At 42.2% G+C, this 27572-nt stretch overlaps 1 protein-coding gene across 1 annotated transcript in view; it reads right to left on the minus strand.

Annotated features, from left to right (window-relative positions):
* Positions 1 to 27572, minus strand: part of LOC134339510 (adhesion G protein-coupled receptor E5-like) — a 59340-nt gene that overhangs the window by 27030 nt on the left and 4738 nt on the right. Inside the window, exons 2-7 of the mRNA XM_063036106.1 lie at positions 23573 to 23635; positions 16317 to 16436; positions 15133 to 15191; positions 8214 to 8285; positions 3235 to 3409; positions 1667 to 1786 (exon numbers count right to left, since the gene is read on the minus strand). Coding sequence (XP_062892176.1) covers positions 1667 to 1786; positions 3235 to 3409; positions 8214 to 8285; positions 15133 to 15191; positions 16317 to 16436; positions 23573 to 23635 — 609 coding nt within the window. The remainder of the gene's footprint in view (positions 1 to 1666; positions 1787 to 3234; positions 3410 to 8213; positions 8286 to 15132; positions 15192 to 16316; positions 16437 to 23572; positions 23636 to 27572) is intronic.

Here is a 27572-nt window from a genome sequence, read left to right on the forward strand (position 1 = left end):
AGACGAGATGTCAGAGAAAGTGGTTGAAGTAGTAATATTCAAAAGGCATTTGGATAAGTACATGGAAAGGAGTAGTTTAGAGGGATATGCACCAAATGCAGGACGAAGTTAGTGGTCACAGTGGCTAGCATGGATGAGATTGGGATTTTGGGTTGAAGTTCCTGTTTCTGTGCTGTATTAGTCTGGTCTCGGCCTGTTCAGTCTCTCTTTATAATTTAAGGCATCCAATCCTGGTAACATCCTTGTGAATCCTTCCTTTCCCCTCTAATTTAGAGTTATAGAGAGAGTAATCCATACCTCTCCCATCCATGTACCTATCCAACTTTCTCTTAAACGTCGAAATCAAACCTGCACCCACCACTTTCACTGACTACCGCTCTCTGAGTGAAGAAGTTCCCTTTCATGTTCCCCTTACACATTTCACCTTTCACTCTTAATCCATGATCTTTAGTTCCAGTCTCACCCAATCTCAGTAGAAAAGGACAGCTTACATTTACCCTTTCTATACCCCTCAGTTTTGTGTACCTCCATCAAATCTCCACACATTCTTCTTTGCTTGAGGGAATAAAGTCCTAACCTACTCAATTTTCCCCATAACTCAGGCTCTCAAGCCTAGGCATCATCCTTGTGAATTTTCTCTGCTCTTTTGATCTTGTTGATATCTTTTCTGCAGTTAAGTGACCAAAACTGCACACAAGACTCCAAATTAAACCTCACCAACTTCTTGCATAACGTTGACATAGCATCCAAATACATGAACTTGGTACTTTGATTTATGGAGACTAATGTGCCAAAAGCTAGCTTTATGAGCCTATCTCCCTGTGATACCATTTTCAAGGAATTATTGGTCTCTATTCCCAAATTTCTCTGTTCCACCACAATCCTCAGTGTCCTACCACTCTTACTCTGGATTGTCGTCCCAAGTTCAACACCTCACGCTTGTCTGCATTAAATTCCACCTGTCATCTTTCAGCCCATTTTACCAGCCCGTCCAGATGCTATTGCAAACTTTGATAGTCTTCCTCACTGTCCATTACACCCCCAATCTTGGTGTCATCTGCAACTCTGCTGATCCATTTTAGTCCATTATCATCCAGATCACTGATATTGATGATAAACAACGGACACAGTTCCAGTTCCTGCAGTACATCACTACTGGCAGGGCCGCAGTCAGAGAGGCAGCCATTTGCTCCCACTCTCTAGCTTCTCCAGTGATGTAAGTGTCTAAGCCAGTATACTACCTCGTCTTAAATGCCAAGAGACTGAAGCTTCTTGATCAACTTTTCTAGTAACTTGGTCAGCAAAAACCCTTGAAAATTGGCTAGATGACTGACCACACAAAAACATGTTTACTATCCCTAATCAGTCCCAGTTTGTCCAAGTACTGAAATGCTTATATATTCGGACCCTTAGAGTACTTTCTAGTAACTTTCCCACTACTGATGTCAGGTTCACTGGTCTATCATTTCCTGGCTTATTCTATGAGCCTTTCTTAAACAATGCAGCAACATTAGCTATCTTCCAATTCTTCAGTTAATACAGAGGAAATTTTCAGAAAAGCAAATGAGTGATATCCTGTTGTGACAAAGCCTTTGTTAAAAGTCCATTGTAAGCTCTGACAGAGTTCGTCCTCTAATTCACTTCTCACAGAGAGAGCTGACCTTACCAAATTTATAATTCGACTTCTTTGTTTCCCAATGGAATTCCATCTGATTTTGGTTTGCCAATAGTGTCACAGTTCTGTTGACTCTGACGGTTTCATTTCTAAGAAGTTTGACTTGAAGGTCTGAAATAGAATGCAAATAACTGAAATCATTTAATGTGGTTGGTTGTTGCTTAGTGGCTGCTTTTTAATATTTTAGATGCTCAGTAGAATTTTTTAGGGTAATCTCCATTTGGCCAAGCCAGTTGTGCTGACATTTATGGTCTGTTTAAGCCTTCTCCTCTATAACTCAGCCCAGGGACAGGGTTCATTGACTAGAGGTTGACAATAGTGATCTGTATTTATACAGCACTATCAACATGTGTAAATATATGAAGCAACCTTTGACAGCATACTCTTTAGAAGCATTACAATACACGAGGCCATTTAGCACATTGTCCATGTGCCAAATAAGAATGAGTTCTCCAGCCTAATCCTGCCTCCTACTTGTGAGTCTAGCTCTGAAGGTCCAGCTCATGAGTACATCCAAGTGTTTACATGTGATGATTTGCTCAGTCTCTTCATGCAGAGGGTTTTAGGTTCCATCACCCTCTCGACAAGAACCATTTCATCCCCTGCCCTTTAATCCCTCTACCAGTTGATTTAAATCCTTGATCCCTAGTTTTTGACCCAACATTTTCTACTTACTCTGTCTCGGCCAAGCATGATCTTGTACAAATCAACTAATTATTTCATTGCCTTCTTCTGGTTTCATATGCCGACTATCCCCTGAATGAAGAAGTTGCCCCTCAGGTACTTATCAAATTTCTCTCCTTTAATCTGAAACCTATGCCTTATACCTCCTGACTCCCCAAAAGTCTAACAGCATTCAAAAGAATAAAAGCATATGCCCCCACCGTGATGTTATTCACCTCTATAAGAACACCACTCAGTGTCCTGAACTCCAATGAATGAAGTCCTAACCTGCTCAACCTCTCTCTTTAACTCAGTCCCTTGAGTCCCAGAACCATCCTTTATATTCTTTCCAGCTTCAAAAGATCATTCCTGTAGCAATTATGAAGGCTGGTAATTTAACTGCTGTTGCCTGGTTGGTTCGCTTGGTGAGGAAATGGAAGAAACCCAACCTTATATCTAACTGGTGTGAGAAGGAGATCAAAGCTCGGTCCTTGTGTGAACCTTTAAAGCTTCAGGTTAATGGATTTTACCAAAGGATCAGTTCATCACAAGGATGAAGCCATTGGTAAATACAGGAAATACTGTAGGTGCTGTAAATCCAAAGGAACATGCACAAAACGCTGGAGAAACTCAGCAGGACTGTCAGCATCCATGGAAATGAGCAAACAGTTGATGTTTCAGGTTTTGTTGCACCTTAAGGGTATTGGCCTGAAACATCAAATGTTTGTTTATTTCCATAGATACTGCCTGACCTTCTGAGCTCCTCCAGCATTTTATGTTTTTTGCTCTGAATTTCCAGCAAATGCAGAATCATGTGTTTATATCTAGCTTAGAACCTGTGATGATCTGCAAGTTACAAAGTTGGCTTAATGGATTACATACCTGGTGGGACCTACCTAGACCACCCACTGTTAAGCTGTAATTCTCCATTTTCATGTTTACCACATACAGCTCTATGGAACGCTCCAGAAAATCCATCGGGAGCAAGGCAACTTTTGTGCGTTGATCCTCCTCCATTTCCTCCCACTGGTTGTTGTCTTCTATGATCTGGTTGATGCTGCCGAACACATTCTGTAAGAAAGAAGAAGCTGGACATAAACTGAAGCTGGTTCAGCACACATGAGGAGCTGAACATAGCTGATTGTGGCTTTAGTGTGGAACACACTGAATGACAGGAGGACCTGCAGAAGAACAAGACCACCGTGAATGTTTTCCTCACTCTGCACAATCACACAGGCTGAATACTCACTGATCTCATGCAGGATTATAACATAAGAACATAAGAAATAGGAGGAATAGGCCATCTGTCCTGTCAATCCTGCTCTGCCATTCAATAAGATCATGGTTGATCTGACCATTGGCTCATCTCCATCTACCTGCTTTTTCTCAATAACCCATCATTCTCCTAGTATGCAAAAATCTATCCAACCTGGTCTTAAATATATTTACTGAGGCAGCCTCCACTGCTTCATTGGGCACAAATACACAAAATGCTGGAGGAACTTAACTCAGCAAGTTAAGCAACATCAGTAGAGGGGAATAAACAGTCAATGACTTTTGCATGTTTATGATCTAATTCTGGAAGCAGTGGAAGGGTCAAGTTGCCTCTACACCCAGTTCCCAAGCATAGACTGAAGTACAAGACAGTGTCTGCACTCTCCTATGCTTGGCACCACTTATCAAAAGACAGCTGGAGTAGTGTAATCTCAACCCAGAGATTACAGGTTATTCGAGTGTCCAAGTACAGGAATGGAGTGTGAGGGGTCAGTGACAACAAGTTGGCTCATAAGTTGATTGACCAGTCCTGTCACTATATTCTGATCTGGAGCTTCTGCCTTTTGACAACTCCATGAACTCAAGGTGTCCCAGCATTCAGTCAGGAGCCCTCCAGCTGGCACCAGGCACAGCAACCCAACAATCAGGAATGGATACGACAGAGAGTCTTCTACCTTGGACACCGTGTGCTAGGAAAGTTACTGTGGACTTGGAGATATTTAGTATGGTCTTATCAATGTAAGAGGTTAAATTATAATTACACAAGGGGTTGCATTAATGAAGTTTTGATGGACTAGGCATGATCTGATACAATGTCACACCGTTGGTTTTGGTGAGGATCGTGTGCACTTATGAAAGTGTTACTTTAAAATCAGATGGCAGGCCAAAATAACACATCCAGTGCAAGGTCGTCTATTGTATGCCCGAGTTTTAAAAAATTAGAAAAAGTACAAAAATATTCACAGTGCAAATGTGGCAAAATGACAAAAGAGAGAATGATGATATATACCACCAGACCTTTAGGACTACATCTCTAAAGCATCAGTATGAACCTACATAACCCCCTCCGCACTTTACACTGAAATGGACCTTTAAATAAGGATCTCCTTACACTAGGAGAAAAGCCATAATTCATTCTTTGTAATGCAGCGGAGTTGTCATCATTAGCTGGAACAATTATCCAAAATAAAATAAAAGAGAAATTCACATCCCTCTTCAAAATCACCACTGTTTGCAAATATATTCGTTACAGTGGGATCACAATGGCACTGATCAACGAATCAATCAATAACTAAACATTTTCCTGAAGCAAGAACTCTCCCCGTCCCCCAACATGAACTCTTCCACTGAGCCAGCACTGAGCATGCACAACCACAAACAAGACAAATCATTCATTAGTTGGGCCGCCTCCCTGAAACAGGAAGCAGCAACAAACCGAACACGTCAGAGAATTCCATTGTCCTGAAGAGTGCTAGAACAAAAAAAAACAGTCTATGCTGCGCGTTAGCCCAGCATATGCACCCGATAAGCATAATGTCAGCACTGAGAATTACCTGGCTACTGGGGGTGGAAGAAATTACTTGTGGCAAACCCCGCTTTATTACATACAGGCTACCAAGATGCTTAGTGAAACTAGTGGAATAGCCCTGGAGAATCAGGGGCGAGGGAACATGTACAAACATGGACCAGGTCTGTCAGGAGTGAAGAACTGTAACACCTCTACACACACAATCATAAGACCATAAGATATAAGAGCAGAATTAGGCCATTTGGCCCATTAATTCTGTCTCTGCTTCATCATTTCATCATGGCTGATCTATTTTCACACACAGCCCCAATATCCTGCCTTTTCCCCATATCTCTTCATGCCCTGACTAATCAAGAGTCTATCAACCTCTACCCTAAATATATCCAATGACTTTGCCTCCACAGCCGCCTGTGGCAACGAATTCCACAGATTCACCATTCATTGTCTAAAAAATTCCTCATCTCCATTCTAAATGGATGACCCTCTTTTCTCAGGCTGTATCCTCTGGTCTTAGACTTCCTCACCATAGGAAACATCCTCTCCACATCCACTCTATCAAGGCTGATGACCATTCAATAGGTTTCAATGAGGCTACCTTTCATTCTTCTGAATTCCAGGAAATAGAGGCCCAGAGCCATCAAATGCTCCTCATCTGATAAGTTTTTAGATCCTAGAATAATTTTCCTGAAGCTTCTTTGAACCCCCTCCAATATCAGCACATCCTTTCTAAGATAAGGAGCCAAAAAGGCTCACAATACTCCAAGTAATACCTCACTAGTGCTTTACAAATGTTCAACATTACATCCTTCCTTTTATATTCTGGTCCTCTCGAAATTAATGCTAACATTGCATTTGCCTTCCTCACCACTGATCTAACCTACAAACTAACCTTTAGGAAATCCTGCATGAGGACTCCCAAGTTCCTTTGCATCTCATATTTTTGAATTTTCTCTCCATTTCAAAAGTAGTCTGCACTTTTTTTCCTTCTGCCAAGGTGCATGATCGTACACTTCCTGACACTGCATTCCATCTATGTCTTTGCCCATTCTCCTAATCAGTCTAAGTTCTTCTGTAGCTTCTCTGCTTCCTCAAAGGTATCTGACCTTCCTCCTATCTTCATATCTTCTGCAAACAAGGCTACAAAGCCATTAACTCCATCATCAAAATCATTGACATATAACGTAAAAAGAAGTGGTCCCTGCATTGACTAACATGATTAACTGGTCTGTAGTTTCCTTTCTTCTTGAATCTGTCTAGCTTCTTGAAGAGTGGAGTAACATTTGTAACTTTTTAGTCTTCTGCAATGATTCCAGATTCAATTGATTTATAAAAGATCATTACTAATGCCTCCACAATCTCTTCAGCCACCGTTTTTAGAACCTTGGGGTGTAGACCATCTAGTCCCTGTGACTTACCTAGACCTTTCAATTTCCCGAGAACCTTTTCCCTAGTAATGGCAACTTCAAGCACTTCTGCCCCCTGACACTCACAAACTTCTGCTATACTGCTAGTGTTTTCCACAGAGAAGACTGAAGCAAAATACTTATTCAGTTCATCCACCATTTCCTTCCAGCAGTCCAATATCTACTCTCACCTCTCTTATACTCGTTATGCGTCTGAAGAAACTTTTGGTATCTTCTTTAATATTATGGGCTAGCTTATCTTCATATTCCCTCTTTTCTTTATGACTTCTTAAGTTGCCTTCTGTTGGATTTTAAAAACTTCCCAATCTACTAACTTCCCACAAATTTTTGCTCCATTATTTGCCCTCTCTTTGGATTTTATGTTGGCATTCTTAGCCGTCGTTGCATCATCCTGTCTTTAGAATACTTCTTCTTTGGGATGTATATGTCCTGCGCCTTCTAAATTGCTCCCAGAAATTGCAGCCATTACTGGCATCCCTGTTAGTGTTCTGTTCCAATCAATTTTGGCCAGGTCCTCTCTCATGCCTCTGTAATTCCTTTTATTCCACTGTAATTTCACATTAGCTTCTCTTTCTCAAATTTCAGGGTGACTTCTATCATATTATGATATCCGGCACCTAAGAGTTCCTTTATCTTAACTCCCTAATAAATTTTGGTTCATTGCACAGTCCATAACAGCTGATTCTCTAGTGGGCTCAACCATGAGCTGCTCTAAAAAGCCATCTCAAAAACATTCTAAAAATTACCCTCTCTTGGGATCCCACACCATTCTGATTTCCCAATCTATTTGCATATTGAAATGTCCTGTCACTATCATAACATTGCCATCTTGACTTGCATTTTCTATTTCCCATTGTAATTTATAGACCACAACTTTACCACTATTTGGGATCCTCTATGTAAGTTCCATCCAGGTCTTTTTACACTTGCAGTTTCTTAGCTTTACCTACAACAATTCTATCCTTCTGATCCTAGAGCACCTCTTTCCAATGATTTGATTTCATTTTTTACCAACAGACCTTCCCCCTCTGCCTACCCACCTGCCCTTTCAACATGATGTGTGTCCTTGGACGTTAAGCCCCTAGCTATAATCTTTCAGCCACAATTCAGTGATGCCCACAATGCCATACATGCCAATTTGTAATTTTTCTAGAAGTTCATCTACTGCATGCATTTAAATATAACAGCTTCAGTCCTGTATTCACACTGTTTGATTTTTTCCACCTTTTACATTGTAGCTTATCCTGTTGACTACAATTGTCCCTTATCATCAGCTTCTCCTTGCTATCTGGCTCACTACACACCACCTCTGTTTGTAACTTACCCCATCCTCAGCACTGTCACTCTGGTTCCCATCCCATCACGTTCGGAATCCTCTCCATAGAGCTGATAGAGTTTAGGTCAGGAGTAACTTTTAAATCTGAGACTTTTGTAACTCTAAGTATTAAGGCACACTGGATAAGGACATGACTCAGAGATCAGCCAGGATCTTGTTGGAAGATAGAACGGAACAGCTTCTTCTTTTTCCTGTGCTCCTGCTCTGTTGTGGGAAAGAGACTGAGTGAAGAGTGGTAAATGAACGAAACAACAGTTTTAGCAGAGAGTTGATTAACCAGACCAGCCAAGGACAGGTTTTTGTCTAACTCACCGACAGAATTAGATTACTGGAGCCATTCCTCTTGTAATTTTCGCAATTCTCAGTGATCAAGGAGGCCAAATTCTAGAGATCAAGAAATGGCACATTGTTATTCTGTGAATGAAATGCAAAAAGAGGATTAAATATAAGATTAACCATATTATAGATTGTTGCTATTGAGGTAGCTGTGGATTAGATGTCCACTGAGAGGACTGTGGCACTTTTATTCCATCCTTTAAAAAGTCTTTGCAAAGTAAACTGGGGAAAGACTTAAAGAAACCAAGACAAAAGTGACAGGTTACACTTGAACACTGGGATTGGCCAGTTGTTTCTGTGTATTAGAGAGGAGGGGGAGGGAGAGGGGAAGAGGGGTTGGGCAAGGGCTGAGGGTGAGAGGGGGAAAGAGGTGAAGGAGGGGGCAGAGAGATATGAAAATATAGAACATAGGACATAGAACATATATGGACACTTGAGGCTGTCTGCATGGAGTTTGCCCATTCTCCCTGTGACCAAAGGAATTTTCTTCCAAGTTGTTTGGTCCCCTCCACATCCCAAAGATGCGCAGGTTGTAAGGTTAATTTTCAAAGATGTTTTTCGAAATCTAGACACGGCACTTACATATATCATTTCCTGTCAATATGTTGTTAGCTTGGCTCAACATCAATCAGCAATTCAGTGCAGATTTTATAGTTTATTTGCCATCGAGAATGTATGCTATGTGCAATTTGAATGAACTGGTTAATCACTTGAAGTCCTATTGACAGAAGGTAACCCACTGTAAATACCTGGCTTGGTAATAGGAGGCAAAGAGTGTTGGTCGGAGTCATAGAACATGACAGCCCAGAAACAGGCCCTTTGGCCTATCTAGTCCATGCCAAACTGTTCTTCCTCATCCCATTGACTTGCACCTGGAACATAGCCCTTTTTTCCATGTACCTATCCAAATATTCCTTAAATGTTGAAATCAAATTTCCATCCAGCACTTCTGCAAGCAGCTTGTTCTGCACTCTCACCACTAAGTGAAGATCCCCCTCATATACATAGAACAAAGAAGATAGAAGAGTACAGCACAGTACAGGCCCTTCAGCCCACAATGTTGTGCCGACCCTCAAACCCTGCCTCCCATATAAGCCCCCACCTTAAATTCCTCCATATACCTGTCTAGTAGTCTCTTAAACTTCACTAGTGTATCTGCCTCCACCACTGACTCAGGCAGTGCATTCCACTCACCAACCACTCTCTGAGTAAAAAACCTTCCTCTAATATCCCCCTTGAACTTCCCACCCCTTACCTTAAAGCCATGTCCTCTTGTATTGAGCAATGGTGCCCTGGGGAAGAGGTGCTGGCTATCCACTCTATCCATTCCTCTTATTATCTTGTACAACTCTATCATGTCTCCTCTCATCCTCCTTCTCTCCAAAGAGTAAAGCCCTAGCTCCCTTAATCTCTGATCATAATGCATACTTTCTAAACTAGACAGCATCCTGGTAAATCTCCTCTGTACCCTTTCAAATGCTTCCACATCCTTCCTATCTTCCTATAGTGAGGCGACCAGAACTGGACACAGTACTCCACGTGTGGCCTCACCAGAGTTTTATAGAGCTGCTTCATTACCTCGCGACTCTTAAACTCTATCCCTCCACTTATGAAAGCTAACACCCCATAAGCTTTCTTAACTACCCTATCTACCTGTGAGGCAACTTGCAGGGATCTGTGGACATGTACCCCCAGATCCCTCTGCGTCTCCACACTTCCAAGTATCCTGCCATTTACTTTGTACTCTGCCTTGGAGTTTGTCCTTCCAAAGTGTACCACCTCACACTTTTCCGGGTTGAACTCCATCTGCCACTTCTCAGCCCACTTCTGCATCCAATCAATGTCTCTCTGCAATCTTTGACAATCTTCTACACTAGTTACAACACCACCAAACTTTGTGTCGTCTGCAAACTTGCCAACCTACCCTTCTACCCCACAAGCAGGTCGTTAATAAAAATCACAAAAAGTAGAGGTCCCAAAACCGATCCTTGTGGGACACCACTAGTCACAATCCTCCAATCTGAATGTCCTCCCTCCACCACCACCCTCTGCCTTCTGCAGGCAATCCAATTCTGAATCCACCTGGCCAAACTTCCCTGGATCCCATGCCTTCTGACTTTCTGAATAAGCCTACCGTATGGAACCTTGTCAAATACCTTACTAAAAACCATGTAGATCACATCCGCTGCACTACCCTCACCTATATGCCTGGTCACCTCCTCAAAGAACTCTATCAGGCTTGTCAGACACGATCTGCCCTTCACAATGCCTTGCTGACTGTCCCTGATCAGACCATGATTCTCTAAATGCCCATAGATCCTATCTCTAAGAATCTTTTCCAACAGCTTTCCCACCACAGACGTAAAGCTCACTGGTCTATAATTACCCGGACTATCCCTACTACCTTTTTTGAACAAGGGGACAACATTCGCCTCCCTCCAATCCTCTGGTACCATTCCCGTGGACAACGAGGACATAAAGATCCTAGCCAGAGGCTCAGCAATCTCTTCCCTCGCCTCATGGAGCAGCCTGGGGAATATTCTGTCAGGCCCTGGGGATTTATCCGTCCTAATGTATTTTAACAACTCCAATGTACCCCTTAAATATTTCACCTTTCAACTTTCATACCCCTTAAATATTTCACCTTCCATGACCTCTAGTTCTAGTCTCACCCAACCTCGATAGAAAAAGTCTGCATGCATTTTCCCTATCTACACCCCTCAATTTTGTATACCTGTAGCATATATCCCCTCATTCTGATATGGTTTCAGGAATAAAGACCTAATCTGTTCAACCTTTCCCTAATTTAGGTCCTCATGTTATGACAACATTCTTGTAAATTTTCTCCAGTAACCCAGTGATCAGGAACAAGCATGACAGAGTCTTCTACCTTGAACACTGTGTGTTAAGAAAGTTGCTATGGACCTGGAGATGTCCAGTATGGTCTTACCAATATAAAACTGTATAAAAGGTTAAATTAGAATTACACAATGGGCTGCATTCATGGAGTTTGGATGGACGAGGCATGATATGACACAGGTTACGAAAATACTAGGTCAAAACATTAGATCAGATATTCGGCAGGTGGTCTCACTCCTAGGGACTCAGATGGATTACATGTGCAAACATAGATTCAGTTCTGTTAGGAGTGAAAAACTGAAGCCCCTCTCTACACACATGCTGATCCATATTTGGACTCCTCTCCACAATGAGGCTGGGACAGGAGTTAATTTAAATCTAAGACAATTTTGTTAACTGTAAGAATTAAGGCACACAGGACATCAATACGAGTCATAGATCAGCCATGATCTTGGAAGATGCACAGAATAGCCTCCTCTTCCTGTGCAGGGCCCAACTCTGTGTTCCTGCTCCATCCTGGATAAGAGCTTGAGCAGAGGGTGGTAACTGAAGGAAACTGTAGTGTGAGCGCAGGGTTGATTAATCTGGGCATCTGGAGAGATATCGTGAATTAGACTAGTCATTATGGCTTGGTGTGTGGGAGGTCATAAGAACATGTCTTACAAACTTGACTGTTTTTTTGATGAGGTGACCAAGAAGGTTGATATCAGAATCAGAATAAGGTTTATTATCATCGGCATGGGACGTGAAATTTGTTAATTTAGAGGCAACAGTTCAATGCAATACATAATCTAGCAGAGAGAGAGAGAAATAATAGTAAATAAAATAAAACATTATAATAAATAAACAAGTAAATCAATGACATATATTGAATAGATTTTTTAAAAATGTGCAAAAACAGAAATACTATATCACAATTACAGCATGGAAACAGGCCATCTCAGCCCTTCTAGTCCATGCCGAACTCTTACTCTCACCTTGTTCCACTGACCTGCACTCAGCCCATAGCCCTCCATTCCTTTCCTGTCCATATATCTATCCAATTTAACTTTAAACAACAACGTCAAACCTGCCTCAACCACTTCTGCTGGAAGCTTGTTCCACACAGCTACCACTCTCTGAGTAAAGAAATTCCCCCTCATGTTACCCCTAAACATTTGCCCTTTAACTCTCAACTCATGTCCTCTTGTTTGAATCTCCCCCATTCTCAGTGGAAAAAGCCTATCCACATCAACTCTATCTATCCCCCTCATAATTTTAAGTACCTCTATCAAATCCCCCCTCAATCTTCTACGTTCCAAAGAATAAAGACCCAACTTGTTCAACCTTTCTCTGTAACTTAGGTGATGAAACCCAGGTAACATTCTAGTAAACCTTCTCTGTACTCTCTCTATTTTGTTGACATCTTTCCTATAATTTGGTGACCAAAACTGTACACAATACTCTAAATTTGGTCTCACCAATGCCTTGTACAATTTCAACATTACATCCCAACTCCTATACTCAATGCTCTGATTTATAAAGGCCAGCATACCAAAAGCTTTCTTCACCACCCTATCCACATGAGATTCCACCTTCAGGGAACTATATACCATTATTCCTAGATCCCCCTGTTCTATTGCATTCTTCAATGCCCTACCATTTACCATGTATGTCCTATTTTGATTAGTCCTACCAAAATATAGCACCTCACATTTATCAGCATTAAACTCCATCTGTCATCTTTCAGCCCACTCTTCTAACTGGCTTAAATCTCTCTGCAAGCTTTGAAAACCTACTTCATTATCCACAACTCCACCTATCTTAGTATCATCTGCATACTTACTCATCCAATTTGCCACCCCATCATCTAGATCATTAATGTGTATGACAAATAACATTGGACCCAATACAGATCCCTGAGGCACATCACTAGTCACCGGCCTCCAATCTAACACACAGTTATCCACCACTACTCTCTGGCGTCTCCCATCCAGCCACTGCTGAATCTATTTTACTACTTCAATATTAATACCTAACGATTGAACCTTCCTAACTAACCTTCCATGTGGAACCTTGTCAAAGGCCTTACTGAAGTCCATATAGACAACATCCACCGCTTTACCCTCGTCAACTTTCCTAGTAACCTCTTCAAAAAATTGAATAATATTTGTCAAACATGACCTTCCATGCAGAAATCTATGTTGTCTGTTCCTAATCAGACCCTGTCTATCTGGATAATTATATATACCATCTCTAAGAATACTTTCCTTTATACTTTATTTATACTTTATTGTATAAATACTTTATACTTCATACTTTATTGTCGCCAAACAATTGATACTAGAACGTACAATCATCATAGCGATATTTGATTTCTGTGCTTCCTGCTCCCTAGATTACAAATCGATAGTAAATATTAAAATTTATTTATAGATTTATAAATACTGTTTATTTAAAAAGTGAGGTAGTGTCCAAAGCTTCAATGTCCGTTTAGGAATCGGATGGCAGAGGGGAAGAAGCTGTTCCTGAATCGCTGAGTGTGTGCCTTCAGGCTTCTGTATCTCCTACCTGATGGTAAAAGGGAGAAAAGGGCATGCCCTGGGTGCTGGAGGTCCTTAAGAATGGACGCTGCCTTTCTGAGACACCGCTCCCTGAAGATTGTAGGTTAGTGCCCAAGATGGAGCTGACCAGATTTAGAACCTTCTACAGTTTCTTTCGGTCCTGTGCAGTAGCCCCTCCATACCAGACATATGGACTTGGATAAGGCTTTTGATAAGGTTCCACATGCTAGACTGTTTTGGAATGTTAGATTGCATGGGATACAGTGTGGGCTGGCTATTGGATACACAACTGGCTTGATGGTAGAAAGTAGGTGATTTTAGAAAGTTGTTCTTGGACTGGAGGCTGTGACAAGTGGTGCCTCAGGAGTCGGTGTTGAGCCCAGTGCTATCTGTCATTAGAAACACAGATACATAGAAAACCTACAGCACAATATAGGGCCCTCATAGGATACTCATTCAGAAGACTAAGATGCATGGGATCCATGGTGAATTGGCCATTTGGATTCAGAACTAGCTTGCCCATAAAATCACAGGTTAGCGGTTGAAGGGACTTATTCTATATGGAAGTCCATCATTAGCGGTGTTGCTAATATTACTGGTGGCCTATGTTACTTGTACTATATAAGTGGTCACCCGATTAGTGCTAATCAGAGAGTCCTAGTTTTGAGAATGTTATGTTTTGCATTGTCGCTTGGCCAAGCCACCAGTTTTCTTTTGGAATTCTTATGAATAAATTCTAGTCACTCTCTCTACATCAGAATATCTTTCCTCCACACTTGGGTCCTGACATTGCCAGTGCACATTGTGACACCGTGCTGTCCTGTTCTATGTTCTATTCTTCCATCCTCCACTCTGTTAAGAATCCTACCATTCACCCTGTACTTTGCCTTCAAAACTTTCCAAAGTGAATCACTTCACACTTTTCCGGATTGAACTCCTTCTGCCACTTCTTAGTCCAGCTCTGCATCCTATCAATGTTCCATTGTAAGTTCTTGTGAAGCAGTCTTGAATTAGGGCTCAAATATTTAAATATGAAAGTCACCCACTTAAGGCTATCATGATGAGATCTACAGGTGCTGGAATTTCAAGCAACACACATAAAAGTTGCTGGTGAATACAGCAGGCCAGGCAGCATCTCTAGGAAGAGGTACATAGGTACAGTCCTGATGAAGGGTCTCGGCCTGAAACATTGACTGTACCTCTTCCTAGAGATGCTGCCTGGCCTGCTGCGTTCACCAACAACTTTTATGTGTGTCACTTAAGGCTATGATGAGTTCTCGCACATGGTTGTGATGTGACCATTCTCTGTCAACAGAAGCAGTGTATGAATAACTTTGAGGTTGATTGATAGATATTGCAATGTGATAAGGGTGTAGAATTGGCTACAAACTGATCAGCCTCCTCATGACTTGAAAGGCTGAGCTATCATCTCTTCCTGATTCATACCTTTGTTTGAATGTTCTGGACCAATCAGAGTTACAGTGGTCACTTACCGAGAGCTGTTCACTTTTCTCTGTGGTTGTGAAATTGCTGACTTCTGGGCATTCTAGCTCTGCAAAGCAAACAGAATCCAACAACAAATCAGCTGGTGCTGTCCTGATAAGACCCCACCGCTCCAAGCAGCGAAAGAACTGAAACCAGAGTGAAATTTCCTGGGACCGAGTTCAATAATATTGTGGCATAATAACTAATTAGCTAGCTGGCGGTATAGTGGCATCAGTACTGGACTTCGTGACAAATGGTCCTGGGTCTGAATCTGGCTGGCTCTTTGCATGGTCGACCGTTGAGCTAGCAACTAGGCCTTGTAAAAAACAAACAAATGCTAAGGAAGCGGCAAAAAAAAAAGCTGCCTGAAGAGCCACAAGTAGCCGAAAATTTTTGAAATTGATTAGTTCTCAATTATACAAGCTGCCATCAGGAAAAGGATTTATGAAATTACAGTATTATTAAAAATGACCCCTCTGAGGAAGTGCTGTTCTTATCTGGTCTGACCCAGGTGTGAGTCCTGATGCACAGAAATGTGGTCAGGGCTTCTAGGATGGACTTTAAATACTGGCATTGCTGGTGATGGCCTTGTTTATAACAAGCAAAATTCCTGCTTCTGGACTCAATGCTCCACAAGCCATCAACACTGCTGGAGATTTGGTCCCAGAGAACGAGATCAATGCAGAGAGAAGAAATTTTAATAGCTTGGGTTGTTCCCTTTGAAAGGAAGATAAAGGCAGCTTCAGTGAAGACCTTCATTGGGGATTTGAAGGGGGAATGTGGAGGGGAGTCAGAAAAATTCAAAGTACATTGAACTTGTGGGGAAGAGAGTCAGACTAGGTGTGTTTCATTTCACAGCTCCTAGGCATTGTTACTTTGTAATGTAACTACAGGTGTCAGTTATTACTCTGTACAGGATGTGTGACCATTTCTACATCTCAGCCTTTGAGGATGAGACTTCAACCACAGGATGAATAGTACTCTAATGGTAGTCTATCTCCAACTTCTGCAACACTAGTATTGGGCAGTCTGAAAGGTGCACAACAATGGAGCAGTTGTGACTTCATGGACAGGAGATGGTTACAGAAGATTAGTCCAACAAATGCCAAGGCCCATTCTAGCTTGCCACTAGCACTTTAATTCTGTTACTGCCTGATCAGGCATGGATGAACATTTTGGTCTAATTGGTTACCCAGACACGGTTTCTTAGCAGCCTCCTTTCCTTCTTCGCAGATGCATTTGTAGTGGTCATTTAGAGAAAGGCATTTTGCCGTTTTATCACAAATTTTGTCTTCCACGCAATAATCTTTAACTGTAAGAAAGAGAAAAGGTGAATAGCACATATTCCTGAATGTATCCCATACAATTAATTAATGTGCTAAATACAAACTGGTAAGTCCATTTTCCCAGGTGGTTCCATCATTGGATGTTTGTTGTCAAGCACAATATTGATAGATTGTTGGGATTTGGAGGTTCAGACTCATGGTATATTTTCCTTATGAAATGAATTAATGAATGTAGTCAATTTGGTAAACATATTTTTGTGGATAGTGTAGAAGGTTAATGAAGGTTACAACCAGCCACTGATAGGATGGATTTTAGTAAGGTTTTTGACAAGATTCCTCATGGTAGACCCATTCAGAAAATCAAGAGACATGCTATCCAGAAAAACTTTGCTGTATGGATTCAGAATTGGCTTGCCCACAGTGGGCAGAAGGTTAGACCATAAGATATAGGAACAAATTAGGCCATTCAACCTATCAAGTCTGCTCTGCCAGTCCACCATAGTTGATCCCGGATCCCACTCAACCCCATACAGCTGCCTTCTCGCCATGTCCCTCGATGCCCTGACTGATCAGTAAACAATCAACTTCCGCCTTAAATATACCCACAGACTTGGCCACCACCACAGTCTGTGGCAGAGAATTCCACAGATTTACTACTCTCTGGCTAAAAAAATTCCTCCTTACCTCTGTTCTAAAGGTTTTCCCTTCAATTTTGAGGTTATGCCCTCTAGTTCTGGTTAACCCTGCCACAGGAAACATTCTCTTCACATCCACCATATCTAGTCCTTTCAACATTCAGTAGGTTTCAATGAGATCTCCCCACATTCTTCTAAATTCCAGTGAGTAGAGGCCCAAAGCTGCCAAGTGCTCTGGATATGTTAACCCCTTCATACCTGGAATCATCTTCGTGAACCTTCTCTGGATTCTCTCCAATGACGACACATCATTTCTGAGATATGGGACTCAAAACTGCTACAATACTCCGAGTGTGGCCTGATTAGTGTTTTCTAAAGCCTCAGCATTATCTCCTTATTTATATATTCTATTCCCCTTGGAATAAATGACATTTCATTTGCCTTTTTTTTATCACAGACTCAACCTGTAACTGAACCTCTGGGAGTCTTGCATGAGGACTCCCAAGTCTTTTACCAAAATACGTTATCATACATTTCCCAAAACTGTATTCCATCTGCCACTTTTTTGCATATTCTTCCAAATTGTTTAAGTCCTGCTACAATCGCATTGTTTCATCAGCACTACCTACCCCTCCACCTGTCTTCGTATCCACAAACTTTGCCACAAAGCCATCAATTCAATTATCCAAATCATTGACAAACAATGTGAAAAGTAGTGGTGCCAATACTGACCCCTGAGGAACACCACTAGTCACTGGCAGCCAACCAGAAAAGGCCCCTTTATTCCCACTTGCTGCCTCCTGCCTGTCAGACATTCCTCTATCCATGCCAGTATCTTTCCTGTAATACCATAGGATTTTATCTTGTTTAGCAGCCTCATGTGTGTCATCTTATCAAATGCCTTCTGAAAATCTAAGTAAATGACATCCACTGCCTCTCCTTTGTCCACCCTACTTGTTACAGAAACCATGCTGACTTGACTTACTTTGTCATTAGTCTCCAAATATCCAGAAACCTCATCCTTAATAGTAGACTCCAACACTTTTCCAACCACTGAGGTTAGAATAACCAGCCTATAATTTCCTTTCTTTTGCCTTTCTCCCTTCCTAAAGAGTAGAGTGACATTTGCAATCTTCCTGTCCTCCAGGACCATGCCAGAATCAAGTGGTTCTTGAAAGATCACGACCAATGCCTCCATTATCTCTTCAGCAACCTCTCCCAGGACTCTGGGAGCTAGTCCACCTGGCCCAGGTGACTTACCTACCTTAAGACTTCTGAGTTTGCTTAGCACTTTTTTCTTTGTAATAGCAACTCCCCACACCTACTCTCTGCCACTCACAGACCTCTGGTACACTGCATCAGTCTTCACTGTGGAAGACACTAGCAAAGTACCCATTCAGTTCATCTGCCACTTCTTTGTCCCCCCGTTACTACCTCACCAGCACCATTTTCCAGTGGTCCAATAGCAACTCTCATATCCCTTTTACTCTTTATATAACTGAAAAAAACTTTTGTTATCCTGCTTTATATTATTGGCTAGTCTGCCCTCAGATTTCATCTTTTCCCTTTGTATAGCTTCTCTGATGCCTTTTGTTGGATTTTAAAAGCTTCTCAATCATCCAACTTCCCACTCACTTTTGCTACCTTGTATGCCCTTTCCTTGGCTTTTATGCAGTCCTTACCTTCCCTTGTCATCAGGGTTGCCTACCCTGCCATTGGAGAATTTCCTCCTCTGTGGAACATATATTCCCAGAAACTGCAGCCATCTCTTGTCTGCCATCATCCCCGTCAGTTTCCTCCTCCAATCTACCTGGGCAAGCTCCTCTTTAATGCCTCTGTTATACCCTTTTTTCCATTGCGATACAGATACATGTGAGTTATGCTTCTCCCTCTCAAATTGTAGTATGAATTCAATCATCTTATGGTCACTGTCTCCTAAAGGTTCCTTTAGGCTAAACTCCCTAATAAGATCTGGGTTATTACACAACATCCAATGTAGGATAGCCTTTCCCCAAGTAGGCTCAAGCACAAGCTGCTCTAAAAAGCCAACTCTTAGGCATTCAACAAATTCCCTCTCTTGCAATCCAACACTAACCTGATTTTCCCAACCTCTTACATATGATTTCCGTAATTCCTTTTTCACTCTAGCAATTTCTTAACTCTACCCACAAAGATTCAACATTCTTTGACCCTATGTTACCTCTTTCTGAAGACGTAACTCCATCTCTTACCAACAGAGCCACACCATCACCTATGCTTTCCTGTCTGTCCTTTTGATACAAAGTATATCTTTTGATCTTAAGTTCCCAGCTATGGCCTTCTTTCAGCCCTCAACAGCATATTGACCAATCTGTAATTACACCATGAGTTTATCCTCCTTATTCTGAATGCTACGTGCACTTAAAAACAGCACCTTCAGTCCTGCATTCTGACACCCTTTTGAATTTTGCCTCTGTGGTACAATTTAACTCTTTGCTCTGTCTACATTTGTATCCAATCAATGACTCATCCTTCCTTATGTTCATTTTATTCCCATCATTACTTGTAAACCTGCTGGCTCATCCTAAGCTCTATGCAGGCAAAAGAGGTGGGGGCGTGGCACTACTGATCAGAGATAGCGTCACGGCTGCAGAAAAGGAAGAAGTCATGGAGGAATTGTCGACTGAGTCTCTGTGGGTGGAGGTTAGAAACAGGAAGGGGTTTATAGCTCTACTGGGTGTTTTTTATACACCACCCAATAGTAACAGGGACCATAAGTCCATAAGACAAAGGAGTAGAAGTTGGCCATTCGGCCCATCGAGTCTGCTCTGCCATTTTAACATGAGCTGATCTATTCTCCCATTTAGTCCCACTCCCCGGCCTTCTCACCATAACCTTTGATGCCCTGGCTACTCAGATACCTATCAATCTCTGCCTTAAAGACACCCAATGACTTGGCCTCCACTGCTGCCCGTGGCAACAAATTCCATAGATTCACCACCCTCTGACTAAAAAAATTTCTTCACATTTCTGTTCTGAATGGGAGCCCTTCAATCCTTAAGTCATGCCCTTTCGCACTAGACTCCCCCATCATGGGAAACAACTGTGCCACATCCACTCTGTCCATGCCTTTCAACATTCAAAATGTTTCTATGAGGTCTGCCCTCATTCTTCTAAACTCCAAGGAACGCAGTCCAAAAGTGGACAAACGGTCCTTATATGTTAACCCTCTCATTCCCCGAATCATTTTAGTGAATCTTCTCTGTACCCTCTCCAACGTCAGCACATCCTTTCTTAAATAAGGAGACCAAAACTGCCCACAGTACTCCAAGTGAGGTCTCACCAGCGCCTTATAGAGCCTCAACATCACATCCCTGCTCCTATACCCTATTCCTCTAGAAATGAATGCCAACATTGCATTCGCCTTATTCACCACCGACTCAACCTGGAGGTTAACCTTAAGGGTATCCTGTATGAGGACTCCCTAGTCCCGTTGTATCTCAGAATTTTGAATTTTTTCCTCATTTAAATAATAGTCTGCCAAAGTGCATAACCATACACTTTCCAACATTGTATTTCATTTGCCACTTCTTTGCCCATTTTTCCAACCTATCCAAGTCTCTCTGCAGACACTCCGTTTACTTAGCACTACCGGCCCCTCCACCTATCACGGGATGTTCAGGTCCCAGAGACATGCATCCTTTAGCTACGTCTCAGTGATGGCCACAATATCATACCTGCCAATCTGTAGCTGTACAACAAGATCATCCACCTTATTCCTTATGCTGCGTGCATTTAAGTATAACACCTTAAGACCAATATTTGGTACTTTTTGCTTTGATTTCACTGCAACTTTATTGCACTGCAACTCATCCCAATGGCTACAAATTTGCCCCATCACCTGCCTGTCTTTCCTGACATCTTTACTGCTCGCTATCTTAGATTTATTTCTGTTTTCCCCTTCCTCTGCTCTGTCATTCCGGTTCCCATCCCCCTGCCAAATTAGTTTAAACCCTCCCTAACAGCTCTATTAAACTTTCCCACCAGGATATTGGTCCCCTTTGGGTTCAGGTGTAACCTGTCCTTTTTGAACAGGTCATACTTCCCCCAGAAGAGATCCCAATTATCCAAGAATCTGAAGCCCTGCTCCCTGCACCAGTCTCTCAGCCACGCATTCATCTGCCTGGTCCTACTATTCTTGCCCTCACTAGCACGGAGTAGAGACATCAAGGAGTAGATAAGGAGACAGATTCTGAAAAGCATCAAGTTGAATAAGTCTCTGGGACTGGACGAGATGTACTCTAGGCTATTACGGGAGGCAAGGGAGGAGATTGCTGAACTGCTGGCAATGATCATTGCGTGATCAATGATCAATGGGGAACGGAGGAGGTTGTAGAGGATTGGAGGGTTGCAAATGTTGTTCCCTTATTCAAGAAAGGGAGTAGAGATAGCCCAGGAAATCATAGACCAGTGAGTTTTAATTCACTGGTTGGTAAGTTGATGGAAGAGATCCTGAGAGGCAGAATTTATGAAGATTTGGAGAGGCATAATATGATTAGGAATGATCAGTAGTGTGCCTCAGTGATCTGTTCTGGGACCCCTTCTCTTCATGATTTTTATAGATGGCCTGCATGAGGAAGTGGAGGGATGGGTTAGTAAAGTTTCTGTTGACACAAAGGTTAGCAGTGTTGTGGATAGTGAGGAGGATTGGCAGAGGTTACAGCAGGACTTCGATAGGATGCAAAACCAGGCTGAGAAGTGGCAGATGGAGGTCAACCCAGATAAGTGTGAGGTGGTTCATTTTGGCCCTTGTGGCTAAAGAGATCAGGGGGTATTGGGGGGGAAGGCTGGTACAGGGTTCTGAGTTGGATGATCAACCATAATCATACTGAATGGCGGTGCAGGCTCGAAGGGCCGAATGGCCTACTCCTGCACCTATTTTCTATGTTTCTATGTTTCTATGTAAATATGATGGCAGAATATAGCATTAATGGCAAGACTGTTGGCAGTGTGGAGGATCAGAGGGATCTTGTGGTCTGAGTCCATAGGACACTCAAAGCTGCTGCGCAGGTTGACTCTGTGGTTAAGAAGGCATACGGTGTATTGGCCTTCATCAACCGTGGGATTGAGTTTAAGAGCCGAGAGGTAATGTTACAGCTATATAGGACCCTGGTCAGACCCCACTTGGAGTACTGTGTTCAGTTCTGGTCACCTGACTACAGGATGGATGTGAAAACTATAGAAAGGTGCAAAGGAGACTTAGAAGGATGTTGCCTGGATTGGGGTGCATGCCTTATGGGAAAAGGTTGAGTGAACTCAGCCTTTTTTGCTTGGAGCGACAGAGGATGAGAGGTAACCTTATAGAGGTTTATAAGACGATGTGAGGCATTGATTGTGTGGATAGTCAGAGGGTTTTTCCCAGGACTGAAGTGGCTATCACAAGAGGATATAGGTTTAAGGTGCTTGATGCTTGGAAGTAGGTACAGAGAAGATATCAGGGGTAAGTTTTTTTTTATGCAGAGAGTGGTGAGTGCTTGGAATGGGCTGCTGGCAATGGTGGTGGAGGCGGATACCATAGGGTCTTTTAAGAGACTCCTGGATAGGTACATGAAGCTTAGAAAATTAGAGGGCTATGGGTATCCCGAGGTGATTTCTAAAGTAGGTGCATGTTCGGCACATCATTGTGGGCTGAAGGGCCTGTATTGTGCTGTAGTTTTTTCTATGTTTCTATGTTCTAAAGACAAGTTGCTTTGACTCCTGTCTTTTCTGAGGTGACTGTGCCCAAATTTGGGCCCACTGCTCTGCATCATGATGAGCATGCTTTGCTCATCAGACTTGTGATGTCCTGTTCTGCACTCATTGTAGAGAATCTGAGAGGTAGGTGACATTTTCAAGGCAGCTCCTCTTTCCTGTGGATTGAAGAATCTGCACACACCTGCTGGGCAGGTAAAACTTGTGATTTGATGGGCCATAGTCTTACTTAGTTAAACAATTCCTGTGTTCTTATTTTTGTGCAGCAATCATCAAATTTTGTTTGCAGTTCATTTAGGAAGTTTCTCGGCAAGCGACATGTCCTAAGTTTCAAGCCTTTTACTATGAGCATGACATCACTTGTCTCCAAAGCTTATTGGCAATACTGTAGGTATTGAGAAGTCAGCAATAATCACTGGAATGGTGACTCAGCAGGATGTACTTCTACAAAGGAAAGACATGAGACTGCAGGTGTTTCATCCTCGAAACTAGAGCAACAAACCAGCTGCTAGAGGAACTCACTGAATCAGCCAGTATCCATGGAGGCAGAGGGTAGTTGACATTTTGGCTTGCAAACCTGCATTGGGACTGAGACCAGGGGAAATATTCATATGAAGAAGTGAGGGGGAGGTGAGACAGGAGCTTACAAGCAATAGGTGGAACCAGATGACCACAAAACCGGTAAGTTGGATAGCTGCTTTTAGAATGTACCAACATCACTTGAAAAGTATACTTTTTGATATATTCTGTACTATAGAAACATTATTTTGAAGTATAACTAAGTGCTTATTACTTACTTTGATTTGCAAATGCCTGCGGAAAAGTCTCTTGTTCGCTCAAAATGGTACAGATATATAAACCTGTCAGAGAGAGAATTCCATATTAGGCGCATTCAATCCAATGATTCCCATGGACCCTATATGCACTCAAATACATGTTAAATTAAGCAGCAATTAATGAAAACATTTTAGTTTGAAATTCTCTTCCCATTTCATCAAGTAACACTCATGTCCGTTGAAAGACCATTTGCAATCATTGATCTTTGGTGTCAAAGTCAGAGCTTTAAAAGAACTGCACCTTTGACAAATAACAAACATGTATTAGTTAGATTTATTATAAATTTTAATAATAATGGCAATTAATTTTCAACATTTCTAACCAAATTCTGCCAGGGAATGTTTACTTTACTGGCAACCCAAGTTGTTTAGTAGAGATTAGCTTTATTTGTCACAGGTATATAAGAACACTAATCTAATGTAAGAGAATAAATCAAATCAGCTCGGATTGTGCTACACAGCTTGCAAGTGTTGCCATATTTCTTGTGCCAATATTGTATGCCTAAAACTCACTAACTGTACATCTCTTTGGAATGTGGGAGGAAACCCACACCATCACTGGCAGAATGTACAAACTCCTTACAGGCAGCCGAAGGAATCAAGCCCTGGTCTTACAGTTGGCTCTATAAAGCATGGCACTAACCACTACACTACCGTTTCTTCCTCAGTCTCCATCAGTCAGTGATTGTGAAAAAATTATCTCATTTATTTCAGCCAAGATGGAGGGAATGAATTCTAGAGAGCTTTACAGTTGGAGGAAGGGAATTCTGCCTAAGCAGGTCTTTGCACTGAATCAATTTCACTGGCAAAGCAAGTCTGCAGCTTGAGGGTTATTAGGTTGGGTACCTGATTCATCTGTATCTTTCTAAGAGTTGCACAGGGTAATTTCCTGAACATTTATGTTAGGTTTTGTTGCCCTAAGTTAATAGCTATATACTCTTCTGCATAGTGCAATGCCAGAAGATCCCTCAGCATCTTACCAGTATACAGAGATACTGCTACTGATGGCCAGGGCCATCTGCCACTACCTCTTTCCTTACCTTTGCTGCAAGTAAATCTCTCTTATGCACCCCATTCACACACTGTATATCCTGTGATCCCCCTCAACTCTTCTAACAAAGTGTCAGTATTGCCAATACTTCCACTCATCCCCACACTCTTACTCTGCCCCTAACATGTACATGGGTAACATTTCAATATTCTCCAGTAAACCAGGCCTCTCTCTGTCCTTAGTTCTTCTTGTTCCTGTGTTTAGTGGTATGAAAACCCATTGAAACACACACAAAATGCTTTAAGAACTCAGCAGGTCAGGCAGTTTCCACAGAAATGAATAAACCATTCACAAGAATGGTTCCTTCCTTCCTGATCAAGGGTCTTGGCCTGAATTATTGACTGTTTCTTCTCCTCCATAGATCTGCCTGACCTGCTTAGTTCCTCAAGCATTTTGTGTGTGTTTCTCTGGACTGGCTTGATACATGACTCTATATCCACTTTTGTGAATGCCTCAGCAAACCACATCTGTGTTAAAACAGAGAAGGCATGAAATAGAACTGACCATCAAGCATTGACCGGAGCGTAGCAGAGCTGGCCCTGCAAGATCCCCTTACAAACATTTGCGAATGTGTCTTGACTGAGAGAGCTGCCCTATAAGGCTGCGAAGCAACATTATGATGCTGTCATCCTCACAGAATCATACCTTCCAGACAATGTGCTGCTTTCATGTTGCGGATACCCTCCATCACCTCTCATAACACTATAGCCATGATAAATGGGAGGACAGATCCGACAACTCAAGACTCAACTCAAAATAACTGTAAAGTGAACTTAAGCAACTTTAAGGGACTTCAGTTTTACCAAGGTTCCCTTATGCAAAATTCAAACGCTATCTCAAGAGCAGTCTTTTCCACCTCACATCTAGTGTTTAGGCTGTTTGATCTGTATTTCGATGGCGGTTCTGATGAGATATGAGTGTATTGATTTGGGCTATTGTGAAAGAATTCCCCTATTGACAATGGTTTCCATCACTTGGCTGATAATTAGACTGCTGCAGCTTTAGCTGACATTAACCTTCAGTTGAGTTCCCAGCATGTCTATCTACACTTTTGACTGGATAAGAGTGGTTCCCCTGAAACCCCTTTTTACCAGGCAACTCTAGAGATGTGGCTCATTAGTCCCTTGCTAAAAGCCACTGGACTCAGTAGTGAGAAAACCATCTTTCTCAAACTACAGTCACAAACAAGAGAAAATCTGCAAATGCTGGAAATCCAGGCAATGCACACGAAATGCTGGAGGAACTCAGCAGGCCAGGCAGCATCTATGAAAAAAAGTACAGTCGACATATCGGGCCGAGACCCTTCAGCAGGGCTGGTCAAGGGTCTCGGCCCGAAATATTGGCTGCTCTTTTCTATAGCTGCTGCCTGGCCTGCTGAGTTCCTCCAGCATTTTGTGTGTGTTTCTCAAATTCCATATATCTAGTGCTGGTATGACTTGGGTCCCACCAAACTGTGAAGTTGGAAAGTCTTGATCACCCTGAACCCTGATCTGTGTGTATACTGTGCAAGTACTGCCCCCATGCAATTAGTCGTTGGCAAGAAATACCAGATCGTAGTTTGCATACAATTATAAAGAAAATATATTTACAAATTTCAACTTTATCGAACAGTTAATAGGAAAAAAAGGGAAAAAATAAAAAGGGCCCATTACAGTTAAACCAGTCCAAATGAGGACAAGTTGAAGCTCATCTGTAACTTACGAGCTGGACCCACAGTCTGCGGGAAAGCACACACCACCTTCTGAATATTGCTCAAAATCTATCTCAAACAAATGGGCTCCCCTATGGGAGTATTGGTCCTTCCTCTTTGAAGCCATTCATCTGCACAAAGAACCTTGTGCAACAGGGACGGCATCCTCAGCCATCTTCCCTCCTGTCTTCTCCCAGCTTCTGCCAAAAAGACTTCAACCCAGACTAGTGTCCGTCAGAAAACCTCTCCATCCAGCATCCTCGAGAACCTTTTCCCAATTCCACCATCCTGATTGGCTGACACAATATTCCTTAGTTCACCAACATAGCCCCTTATCTTTAACTCAAACCCAAACATGCTAAAAGCAGAACAGACTGCTCTTACAGAACTGCTAAAATGAAGCACTGGCAGCATGACAGTCAAGATCTTAATCAGGGTGTTACACCCCTAAATTGAGATTAATAGTTGAGCGAGGGATACACCAGGCTGTGAGTGAATATTATAGGAAGTTTTCAGCAGATACAAAGATTGGTGGCATCGAGGATAATGTAGAACGCTGTAAAAGGATTACAGCAGGATATAGAACAGTTGTAGATATGGGCAGAGCAATGGCGGATGGGGTTTAATTTGGGCAAGTGTGGGATTTGGGAAATCAAATGTAATGAGACGGTACACGGTTAATGTCAGTGCCCTCAGCATTGTTAATGTACAAAGGGATCTCGGTGTCCAAGTCTATAGCTTCCTGAAAGCAACCATAGAGGTTAATAGGGTGGTAAAGAAGGTGTTTATTAGTTGAAGCAGGTTCAAGTGTTGGGAAGTTATATTGCAGCTTTATAAAACTTTAGTTAGCCCAATCTGGAGTGTAGCATTCTTTTCAGGTATCCCTATTACAGGAAGAATGTAAAAGCTGTGGACAGAGTACAGATGAGGTTTATCAGGATGTTGTTAGTTAGTTATAACATGGAAGGAAAGGAAAGGAAATTGCCTTTTAAACTCACGAGAGAGCATAGGCCATCAACTTTTTGCTGTTGATGTTTCTGTAGCAGGCAATCTCTTTTTCACGAGGTCGAGCTGCTAGCTCGTCACTCAACCCAGCACAGATGGAAAGCGTGCCTGTGGAGCTGGCTGGGTTCGAACTTGGGAGCCTTCGCTCCGAAGACTGGCACTGATGCCACTACGCCACCAGCCAGCCCAGTTATAACATGAAGTGTTTTCTCTGT

This window comes from Mobula hypostoma, chromosome 29, assembly GCF_963921235.1.
Source record: "Mobula hypostoma chromosome 29, sMobHyp1.1, whole genome shotgun sequence".
Lineage (NCBI taxonomy): Eukaryota > Metazoa > Chordata > Chondrichthyes > Myliobatiformes > Myliobatidae > Mobula > Mobula hypostoma.